The sequence below is a fragment of the Humulus lupulus genome, chromosome 9 (assembly GCF_963169125.1).
Source record: "Humulus lupulus chromosome 9, drHumLupu1.1, whole genome shotgun sequence".
Classification (NCBI taxonomy): Eukaryota; Viridiplantae; Streptophyta; class Magnoliopsida; order Rosales; family Cannabaceae; genus Humulus; species Humulus lupulus.
This window is the reverse complement of record NC_084801.1, coordinates 54,496,166-54,507,651: the sequence shown is the minus strand read 5'-3', so window position 1 is coordinate 54,507,651 and position 11,486 is coordinate 54,496,166. Positions and strand designations below refer to the sequence as shown.

The following is an 11,486-nucleotide window of genomic DNA, read 5'->3' as shown; positions in this document are numbered from 1 at the left end:
GTTCCAAGCAATAGCTTTATCACTGTTAACAACTTGAACAAGTCACCACCATAAGTGGATCTTTCTTTGAACCATCATGATTGCTCCACCTTGTAACTCAGAATCGCTGGATTTTTAATTTCAGCATTGTGCCCCAATTTGGATGCAATTAAGTGAAATTATTTTTCACATAGATATGTGATTTGTCTTGACGAATACAATGTTTTCTTACAACTTGCAATTGCACCACAGATGGCACTACACCAAATACTCATTTCCATAACACATGAATATAATACTAATAAAAAAGTGTTATGCTAGAGTATAATGGGCCATTTGTGAAAAAAAAAAAAGGGCGCCACTTAGATTTTTTTTCATTTTTGACCTCAAAATTTTTGAGACCCAATAGAGACCCAATTCTCATACCTTTTTTCCCCTTCTCCTTCTCGTCTCTCTCTTCCCTTCGCCCTAGCCGCACTCCCGTAACCACCATCATCCTCAGCTCCGACCACCTAACCACCATCCTCACACCCATTTTTCTCCGAGCCAAGCTCCAAATCTCAGGCACCCGTGAACCCAACCCCCGAACCAAGTGACCCCAGGTGCGAGCCCACCTCTGCGTACCTTCGACCCAGTGGTCTCATCGTTCTTGGAGATCACCGTTGGACAAACTGCCGAGACTGCCAGGCAGTTCTTGCAGGTTTCTCTATCTCTCTTTCTCAATTTGTACTTGCCTCCATTGGTCTTCTGGTTTATTTAATTTTGGTTGTGTTGAAATTGGAAGATTTTGATTGAGAATTGGGCTTTTGGAGATAATTTATGGAATTTTGTTGGGAGAACAGGCCACAAGTTGGAAGCTTGAGGAGGCTATTCAGCTTGGGATTTCCACTGCTCACCGCTCGACTTCTACTACTACAGGCCAGGTTTGTACCAATCTTTTCACGTCTTTATATATATGTATAAAGATGAGAATTTTGGGGAGCGAATCTTTGTTAGATCTTGTGATGGGTTGGTGATGATGATTCTTAGTGTTGTTTACTGATAACCCTTTTTGTTGCAGCAATTTTCATGGCCGAGGATGTCGAGGAATTCGTTACTAGCTTATCAGAGCTTTGGTGTAGTTTACGGGGACTTGGGTACTTCACCTCTTTATGTTTACTCAAGCACATTTTCTGGGAAGTTACAGAAACATATTAGCCAAGATGCAATCTTTGGTGCTTTTTCATTGATCTTTTGGACTCTTACTCTTATCCCTTTGCTTAAGTATGTCTTTGTCTTACTCAGTGCTGATGATAATGGTGAAGGTGAGTGTTTTTTTTCCTCCATTTTCATTCAATTCAATCCAATTCAATTCAATTTCAATTTCAGTTTTTGTTTCATTTTGATTCATTTCAATTCAATTCATTTTCAGGTGGGACCTTTGCTCTTTACTCACTGCTTTGCCGCCATGCTAAGTTTAGTTTGCTTCCCAACCAGCAAGCAGCTGATGAAGAGCTCACTGCCTATAAATATGGTCCATCTTCTCAGCATGCTAGTTCCTCTCCCTTGAAGAGATTTTTGGAGAAGCATAAAAGGTTAAGGACTGCCCTTTTAGTTGTTGTGCTATTTGGAGCTTGCATGGTCATTGGTGATGGTGTCCTTACTCCTGCTATCTCAGGTCAATTTTCTAATTGCTTATTTTGCTTCATATGTAACTACTGGTACTATTATTTCCTTGTCTCTATTTAACATCTTTGTAAAAAAAAATAAAAAATTGCAGTTCTATCTTCGGTTTCGGGGCTTGAAGTTACAGAAAAGAAATTAACTAGTGGTAAGTTGTCATGTTTTGCTATATATATACATATATTTTATTTTCACTTTGATTCTTTATGAGTGACTTAACAAACTATGTGCTGCTCATTGTTTTTAGGTGAACTTCTCTTGATTGCTTGTTGCATCTTGGTCGATCTGTTTGCTCTGCAGCACTGTGGCACACATAGAGTTTCCTTTTTATTTGCACCTATCGTATTGATCTGGTTATTTTCCATTTTTTCTATTGGTCTCTACAACACAATACATTGGAACCCAAAAGTTGTTTATGCTTTTTCACCCCATTATATTGTCAAGTTCTTTAAGGAGACTGGTAAAGATGGTTGGATTTCTCTTGGTGGGATTCTTCGTTCTATAACTGGTATGTGCTATATCCTACTTAATGGAAATAAACATCATTTTCATTGGCTTTGTTATGTTAAATTCCATTATGCCACTACTCATCTTTATAAGTCTGGTCAACCATTATGTTCTATGTAGTTTACTAAGGACAAAATGTCGTTATAATACCCTCAAAAAAAATGTCGTTATAGTTCTAGAGTATATGTTTCTGTTAGTTAAATTAACGATAGGCATTTTCTAATTCCTTCCAGGAACCGAAGCTATGTTTACAGACCTTGGTCATTTTACTGCTTTGTCAATAAGGGTGAGTTTTATATTATTATAATTTTTTTTTACTAAACATATTGAATTTCTTTTCTACACATAATAGGAAACATGTACATATTGGCTGGTTTGGAAAATTTAGTTTGGTGCAAGGCAAAGTAAAAGGAAAAACCACATGAATTAGAACCTGGTAGGAAAAAGCCAAGTAAAAGGAAGACCAAATGGTGATAATATTGTATACGAATTTCTATGAGACATTAGAGATCGATAGTGAAATGGGATCACAAGTTTATTCAAATTAGAATCTTTTGTAGACTTAAATCCTAATACACATGTGAAGTTTTTCATTCCCTGATTCGAAATATTTCCATTACTGTGTATTTAGCATGCATTGGTGTGCCTATAAGAGTATGTGATTTGATTATCAACAGTCGAATGACGACGTTGGGTTGCATGATGATACTCCATATTTTGTTGATTTTGGAAATTGTGTTAATGTCTTAAGTTCACCAAATTTTTGCATTTTAGGTGCTGGATACAATCTCCATTTTGGTCGTGCTTGTTTGTTTTTATATCTCGACATAACAAGATGGTAAGAGTTTTCTCTTCCCATTATTCCTTTGTTCAAAGTTGGGTTTTGATGTTTGATTATTTATTTATTTACTACTACTATTATCATTATTATGGATTTGAGTTATAGCATCGGTAAGTAGTCCATTTCGCGTTTGGAGACATGCAATGAAAATAAGCATGCATTAATAATTTTGAGTGATTGAAATGGTTAAATGCTTGTAAATATTACCAAGTATTTTGCATTTTCAAAATTTGACATTTTTAATTTTTTTTTTAAATTACATTTATCTTGCTGCAAATATATATATATATATAAATATGTATTACATTTATCTGTTTTATTGCTTATCAATCATCTTCACTTTATACGTAGGTTGTTCTTGCTACTTCCATCGTAACCAAGTCTGGGAAAGGTGTGTATTTGTTTGTCTTACATTTTTTTATTTAATTTATTTATCAGTAATATTTGAGTTTTGAGTTTGTCAGTTTCAAAATTTCATGTAATTACATAGGGCTGGACAAGAGAGAATACTTTTATTGTAATTCCAGAACTCATGTCTTGTTCAGTTGCTACAGTGTTGTCTCGTGTACAGTTCAATTGCTAAATGTCTAAACTACCCTAGGAATGTTATATTATGGGTTAAGATGATGGTAATGAAACAACCACTTCGATGTAAAACTGGATTTTATAATGAAGTTTTGTTTAGATTTTTATTATTTTTATGTTAGCTACCTAAAAGAATGCAATTGTGGAAAGAGTTTGTCGTGGATATAGGCCATATTTTATAGGCAGATTAGAAGATTGATTGACAGGAACTGGTAAAGTACATTGTTCATGGAGGTTTCTGGTAGCTCATAAGTCTTTAAACTCTGCTTTCTCACATAGTAAAGTTATTTTGTAGCAACAACTTCAGAATGGATTTTTTTGTTTTTGTTTTGGGTAAAATGGGATAGGAATGTGAATGTGAATGAAACTTTCAGAATAATGGTGCACCTCTTGGCATTGTCTAAACCTTTATCTTTATTTTTTTTCTACACCTTCTCCTTTTCTTTCTTGCATATAAAATCCTTGCAGTAATTTCTTTGATTTTAAGGGCAAGCACCATTTTTACATATAATTTTTCACTGTCCTCAAGTACCTGGCATTGTTATTTATTTTCATCTGTACATGAGTAAAATGTTGTTAAGTTTCATTCTGCAAGTGATTAGGAGTTCTAATTGGTGGTTTTATTTCTTGCTTTGGCAGTACTTGTTTCTAGACAATTTGTGGACATGTCTCGCATAAGAATAGAAGGTCTTCTTGCAGCTTTCCCAAAGTTGATAGGCACTGGAAAACAACATACATATTTTGAGATAGAAAATGTTCGCTATGTTTACCAGCCAATTGAATCTTTGTACTTGCTACTTGTTACAAACAAACAGAGCAATATTCTGGAAGATTTGGAGACACTGCGACTGCTCTCAAAGCTTGTATCTTTTTTTTTAAACGGTTTATGATTTTTATCACATTGTCCACACAAAAGCCATTTTTTTACATGTTTCTATGTTGGGTTTATTATGAAATGTTTTAGCATGTGTATTCTTCTCTGCCCTTTTTCTCTCTCTATTAAAAAAATATTATATCACATGAATAACTTGGCAACTTTCCCCCTTTACCATAGATATTTTTTGTTCTGCCTTTTGTCAATTATTCTTAGCATGTATGTTCTAATTTCTATGAAAAGGGCATGAGAGATGTATTATTAGGCAAGAGCACAGAGACTGTTTCCACTTCTTTTGCTCTACTCCACTTTTGTTAAGTGTGAACTTAAATTCATGTGCACCATTAGCTCACTTTGCAAAATAAGAAATCATTTTTCTGTATTGGCATGTTGAAGCCTTTACAAAAATGTCAACAACTTCATTTGCCTCACAAATCTCTTAGTTAGGAAAAGTATGACATTGGGGTCTTGGTGAACCCTGAAAATTTCCAGCTGAGCCTTCTGCCATGTATACCTCACTGTGGTGTTTCTTTTGGTCTTATTTATTCAATTTTTTCCCCTATTTTTTTTTTCAGTCTTTTGTACAGTATATCCATTTTACAATTTGAATGGGTTTTATTTCCATCAAATTGCCATCTAAATAAGTAGGTGGAAATATCTGTATAAGTTTATTCCTTAACTAGCTTTAGGTGCGAGAGTATTCTATGTCTCTAGATGAAGAGGGTGTTTGCGGGACTGCTTTTAAGCTGATTTTTGCTTTTGACGAGGTTATCTCTCTTGGACACAAGGAAAATGTAACTGTAGCTCAGGTTAAACAGTACTATGAAATGGAGAGTCACGAAGAGAAGCTGCACAAACTTGTAATGCAAAGCAAGATTAATGAGACAAAAGATGTAATGAAACGTAATGCTAGTGAGATTGACAAAAGCAAGGTACTGTACGAGGCTTCTGAAATGGCCTATTCAGTAGTTTTATTCACTGTATAATTTCCTTCATTTGTATGTTATATCAACATTGCGCGTCATCATATCGTTTGCAGATTGAAAAGAATAGGGGTGATAAGGGAGGGTTTATGTTAATGGGCTCAGGAAGAATAGAGAGCAGCTTTAGTGAGATGAGCATTTCAAATACTGGAAGCGGTTTTGGGAGTGGTTCTGGTTTTGGATTGAACACTGAGATCGATCCATTTTCTATCAAGTCTAAAGGTTTGTTCATGCTCTTTAATATTGAATTTGATGTGTAATGCTGGTACTTGTTTCAACTTTACTTTCAATTCTTTCAAAATAATTTAGCAGTACTTAATTATACTCTTTGAACTGGTCAGTTCATTTAAGATTCAATTTTGAAAGCGTGCTTCGTTAAGTTCTTTTTTGGTTGTCTTGTGACGAATATCAAATCTATTCCATCTCTTCCAACACCATTGGTTTAATTGTATATTCTATATTAACAAGGTTCAGGTCGTCAACCTTCGGCTACCAATGCTCCTCCGAAAGGTCTTGGTATGCAGTTAGGGAAATCACAAAGGACTAACTAGTTCTTGGAGTCTTTGAAAGCAGAAGGGGAGGTTATCCTTGAAGATGTGCAGCCAAAAGCAGGCCAATCTAGATCATCTGCCCCACCTTTAACTGATCCCGTCACTTTGGCTGTTGAGGAGAAACTAAATGTAACACTGAAACGAGATGGTGGCGTCAGTAACTTTGATGTTCAGGGAACACTGTCGCTGCAGATTCTAAATGCAGAAGATGGGCAAATCCAAGTTCAAGTAATGTAGTCCAAGCTACTTTCTACTTGTAATCCTTGTGATAGTTTAATTTTAAGATGAGATATAATGTATGTGATGACATAGTAGGTAAGCTTAGACCTTGTCTTAATGTGTCATCAGGCTAGGAAACTAGTAATAATGTTTCTTCAGTGAGTCAACAGGAGGCCTCCTGTCTTTGTGTTTGATAATGGACTTCCAAGGTTGTCCTTCAACTGTCCTGCTTTAGTTTGTCTTGTTATAATTGTGCTATGATTTCCAGGATGATTTGATACGCTGAACAAACTAAGAACATCTTAAGTAATTTAGTTGTTGCTGTTGACAATTTGTCGTATCTTTGAGCACTGATCTGTAGACTTATCTCAGTTTTTGGTTCAAAGTTTCGATTTTGAATTTTTCTTGCAAACGTTTCATCTGGGTATCAGTATAATTTCGATTTTAGTCACCATAATTGCTTAATATGGTTTTTTTTTCTGGGTTATTGATCTCTTATGTAATTGAAGTTAATTTTATTGCCTCTGAACTTATATTTATGTGAATTTCCATTTATTAATGCAGCATTTTGATTCATATCTTGTTAATGAATTTTCATAATTTAATCCGATAAAAATCAATTTTTTAGTTGGAGTTTATACTGCTTTTATTCATGTTGTTTCTGATAGTTTTTAGTAAATTCTCTTACATGGCTAAATTGTGTCTAGTGACTGCATAGTCAATGCATTACTTCATAAGACCACTCAAGATAGTTTTATATGTGTCTTACATGGCTACATGGTTAAATTGTGTCTTCTGTCTATTCCACTCGAACTTATTGTTAACTGCTCGAATAAGAGGAATAGCATGAGCTTCATAAAGGACCTCTAACAACCATATTCACATTCTACTTGTTAATTTGGATGCCATACTTGATGCCTTGTTGGTTACTTATGTTCTTAATAATAAAATTACTTTTTTTTTTACAATGTACAGGTTATTGAGATGATTTCTTTGGAGCAATTTTTGACAACATTTGTAGTCGAGGCCTTTAGAATGGAAGAATTTATTTCACTAATTTTTGTATACATTTCTTGTTTTGTATTTAGTGATAAAGTAATCTGAATTGGGCATAAATTATGTTGTAATATGATTTCTTAAGCCTAGACTAGTAGACTAAATATGGTAATTACATTTAAGTAATTAATAAAAATCTATTTATGTTACCTTATTTGGCTTCAACTTTCATATTTGTTTTCCTAGTTTTGTGTAAGTAAAAAAAAATATATGTTTCTCTAAGCTAATATAACACATGTGTTATATACTAAAGTGTAGTATAACACAAAAAATGTGTTATACTAAAGTGTAGATAGGATAACACGAAAAAAGTGTTATACTAAAGTGTAGTATAACACAAAAAAAGTGTTATATAATCGACTATAAATAACATAATTAAACATTTATCTATATATTAAAATAACACAGAAATTGTGTTATCGTTGACAGTACAATAACACATCTGTATAACACTGATAAAGTGTTATGTAAAGTACCCTAACCTACGATAACATAGTCGGTCTTAACACATCAGAAAGTGTTATCGTATGTTTTGATAATACGTTTTCGGTGTTATTAAAAGCATTTTTTCTTGTAGTGTGGCCTAGGTAAAAATGAACAGGTTTACTAATCTGGCCCTTGACGACATTGGGAGTATTCTAGAGATGATTTCATCAAAGTCTTCATTCATAGACTTCGTTAGATTGAACCTTTTTTTCTTGAATCTGCTCTCTCAACGAAAGCACCAAATTGTTGACACCGTTTTCTATCAACTTGAGAACATAAGAGCATGGATTCAAGAATAAAGATATAATAAAATAAATAACACCATATTTTATAGTGGTTCGACCCCAAAAAGATGACCTACGTCCACTTAGTCACTTTTATTAATATTTAAGCTTGAAGAACCATAGTTTCTAGCAAACTTCCATCGTCAGTTGCTCTATAGTCCTCATCCGTTTTTACCTTAGATAAGAACTATTTGTACAGGAATGGAGTTTTGGCATTATTAATTTCCTCCTCTATTTCTATCCCATCTCCTCTTATTTATAGTGAGGAGTTTAGGGTTACAATTAAATCATGGGCCTAAGTTATTGGACTTGACCCGCAAACAATACATTACAACACAAATATAGTTATATTTTGATATATGACGACACTATATTCCTACAATAAGTCTATTAGCGCAGATGATATGGGTTGAACAAACAGGATCCTCTTGTTAGCGTGTAATGGTTTGCCTTGTGCAAACAGAGTTTGAAGAATGCGGCTATGCGACCCAATCCCTTCTGTTAGCGCTTGGTAGTTTTCTTTGTACTTCATGAGAACAGGAAGTACTTTGTGATTTGTGAGAACAAGAAGTACTTTTTGCTTTGTGAGAACAGGAACTCGTTTGTGCTTCGTGAGAACAGGAAGTACTTTGTATTTTTGTAAGAACAGGAAATACTTTGTGAGAACACGAACTCCTTTGTGCTTCGTGAGAACAGGAAGTATTTTGTATTTTGTGGGAACAGGAAATACTTTGTTTTGTGAGAACATGAACTCCTTCGTGCTTTGTGAGAACAGGAAGTACTTTGTGAGAATAGGAACTTCTTTGTGCTTCGTGAGAACAGGTTGTACTTTGTACTTTGTGAGAACAGGAAATACTTTTTACTTTGTGAGAACAGGAACTCCTTTGTGCTTCGGGAGAACAAGAAGTACTTAGTACTTTGTGAGAATAGGAAGACTTTGTACTTTGTGAGAACAGGAACTCCTTTGTGCTTCATGAAAACAGGAAGTACTTTGTGAGAACAGGAAGGTTATGTGTTCCATTCATCATCCCTTTATAATTGCTATTTTTTTGAAATGTCATAAATGCCCAAAAATTGGTATAACATTAATATATTGTATTATAATACATAATGCATATTTTTTACATAATTTATTACATATATAAATTTTGAATTTGCAAAATTTTACAAAATAAAGACACAAATCAAATAAGTTTGGCCCCTCGCGTTAATTTTTAGAATTTTTGTCGTTATTTGCATTTTGTGAACTTTTAACTTATCTTATATTGTATTTAATTTGAATGTGTCTTATAACCTGAAAGAATTCAGGGAGGGGTCATTTTTGGACCTAGAATGACTAGGTTCAAGAGATAAGAGAATTAAGGATACCTACCGGAAAGACTAATCCAACCCATAATGATGTACTGGAAAATACAACATTTTTATTACCCATCCAATCATTAGGAGAAGCAAATAAATCAGTAAGATTGATGAAGTAGCCATTAATGCAAAAATAACCAATTGGAAAGAAATAGTCATGTTTCTAATCCTCCAATTTACCAATAAAAGAATTATATACCATTCGATCTCTTTATTGGCAAAAAAATTGTCAAAAAAAATGCATTGAGGACATTTTTTTTACTTTACAAATGGGAACGCTAGATCATGCTTCTATATATATAGATAGCTAGATCTATAGATTCGTGATCGATATATTTCTATAATATATATAAATAGTAATGGTATAAACTTATATCGCTATGTCTTATTCAGTAGAAAAAATAATAGAAATTATCTTTCGGAGAGATGGCTAAGTGATTGATAACTCCAGTCTTGAAAACCAGTATAGTCCAAAACAAAGGACTATCGAGGGTTCGAATCCCTCTCTCTCCTTTTTCTTGGTGAATAGATTAGTTTCTTTATTTTATTAATTTCATTATTATAAGTTGATTGGCTCGACTATTCCACTTAGCCGAGCTAGAAAAAAATGTATTAGATATAAAAAGAAAGAAAAAAGGAAGACTTTCAAAATATTACATTACCGACTCGCCCCAACTTACTAACTTACTTAATAGGTTGGGTGGAATCAAATTCATTCCTATTTCAAGCATTGGTTATCCTGTCTCAATTAAGAGGAGTCATGGAAAGAACAGGTTCTAAATCACGATCAATTCCTTTTTCAAATCCCGCTGCAGCTGCATGAGCCCTTCCTGCATGCCATAAATGGCCTACGAATAGGAAGAACCCTAGAACAAAATGAGAAGTAGCTAACCAACTTCTTGGAAAGACATAATTGACAGCATTGATCTCAGTAGCTACGCCACCCATAGAATTTAAACAACCTAGAGGAGTATGAGTCATATATTTCGTAGAACGTCCTTCTTGCCAAGGTTGTATGTCTTTTTTCAGCCTACTCAAGTCCAAACCGCTGGGACCCCTTAGAGATTCTAACCAGGGAGCTCGTAGATCCCAAAAACGCATAGTTTTCCCTCCAAAAATAACTTCCCCTGTCAGTGAGCGCATTAGATATTTACTTAAACTGGTAGGTCCTTGAGCGGATCCCACGTTAGCCCCAAGACGTTGGTCTCTAACTAGAAAATTAAATGCTTGAGCTTGAGAAGCTTCTGGACCAGTGGGCCCGTAAAAATCACTAGGATAAGCTGTATTATTGAACCAGACAAAGCAGCAAGCAATAAAACCAAAAACTGCTAAAGCACCTAAACTATAAGACTAGTAAGCCTCTCTAGACCATACAAGTGCACGACGAGCCCATGCAAATGGGTTTGGTTAAGATATGCCAGATTCCACCAAGTATACAAATGGAACCTAACCATACATGTCATCCAATTATATCTTCCAAACCATCCACACTAACATTCCACCCCTCTCCACCAAAAGGAGATTTGAGAAAATAGCCAAATACTATACTTGGACTAAGGGTCAAATTGGTAATTTTTCTTGCATCTCCTCCCCCCGGAGCCCAGGTATCATATACACCCCCAAAATAAAGAGCCTTAAACACTATAAGAAAAGCACCTACACCTAACAAAATTAAGTGAATACCTAAAATTGTAGTAATTTATTTTGATCTTTCCATACATAACTAAAGAATGGAAAAGATTCTTCAAGAGTTTTAGGTCCCAGAAGTGCATGATAAATACCACCAAAGCCCAATACTGTAGAGGAAATTAAGTGAAGTACTCCAGACACAAAGTATGGAAAGGTGTCTAGAACTTCCCCATCGGGTCCTACCCCCAACCTAGAGTAGCTAGGTGGGGAAGTAAAATTAAGCCTTGTTCATACATAGGCTTCTCTGGGACGAAATGAGCCACTTCAAATAGGTTCTTTGCTCCAGCCCAGAATACGATTAATCTGGCATGGGCTACATGAGCCCCCAACATTTTACTAGATAAATTGATAAGTCGGGCATTCCCGGCCCACCAAGCAAAACTGATGGTTTCTTGGTCACGACTAGCTAAA

The 11,486-nt window shown here is 34.8% G+C and overlaps 1 protein-coding gene and 1 pseudogene across 1 annotated transcript; both read left to right on the top strand.

The window, feature by feature from the left end:
- The first annotated feature begins 364 nt into the window (after positions 1-364).
- Positions 365-6,453, top strand: LOC133801690 (coatomer subunit delta-like; annotated as a pseudogene).
- Positions 1,033-4,766, top strand: LOC133799731 (potassium transporter 4-like). The gene is made up of 8 exons (XM_062237732.1): positions 1,033-1,283; positions 1,391-1,636; positions 1,739-1,789; positions 1,889-2,149; positions 2,382-2,434; positions 2,826-2,955; positions 4,214-4,437; positions 4,665-4,766. Exons 1-8 carry the CDS (start codon positions 1,058-1,060, stop codon positions 4,764-4,766), a joined length of 1,293 nt encoding a protein of 430 aa, XP_062093716.1. The 5' UTR covers positions 1,033-1,057.
- Positions 6,454-11,486: the final 5,033 nt, after the last annotated feature.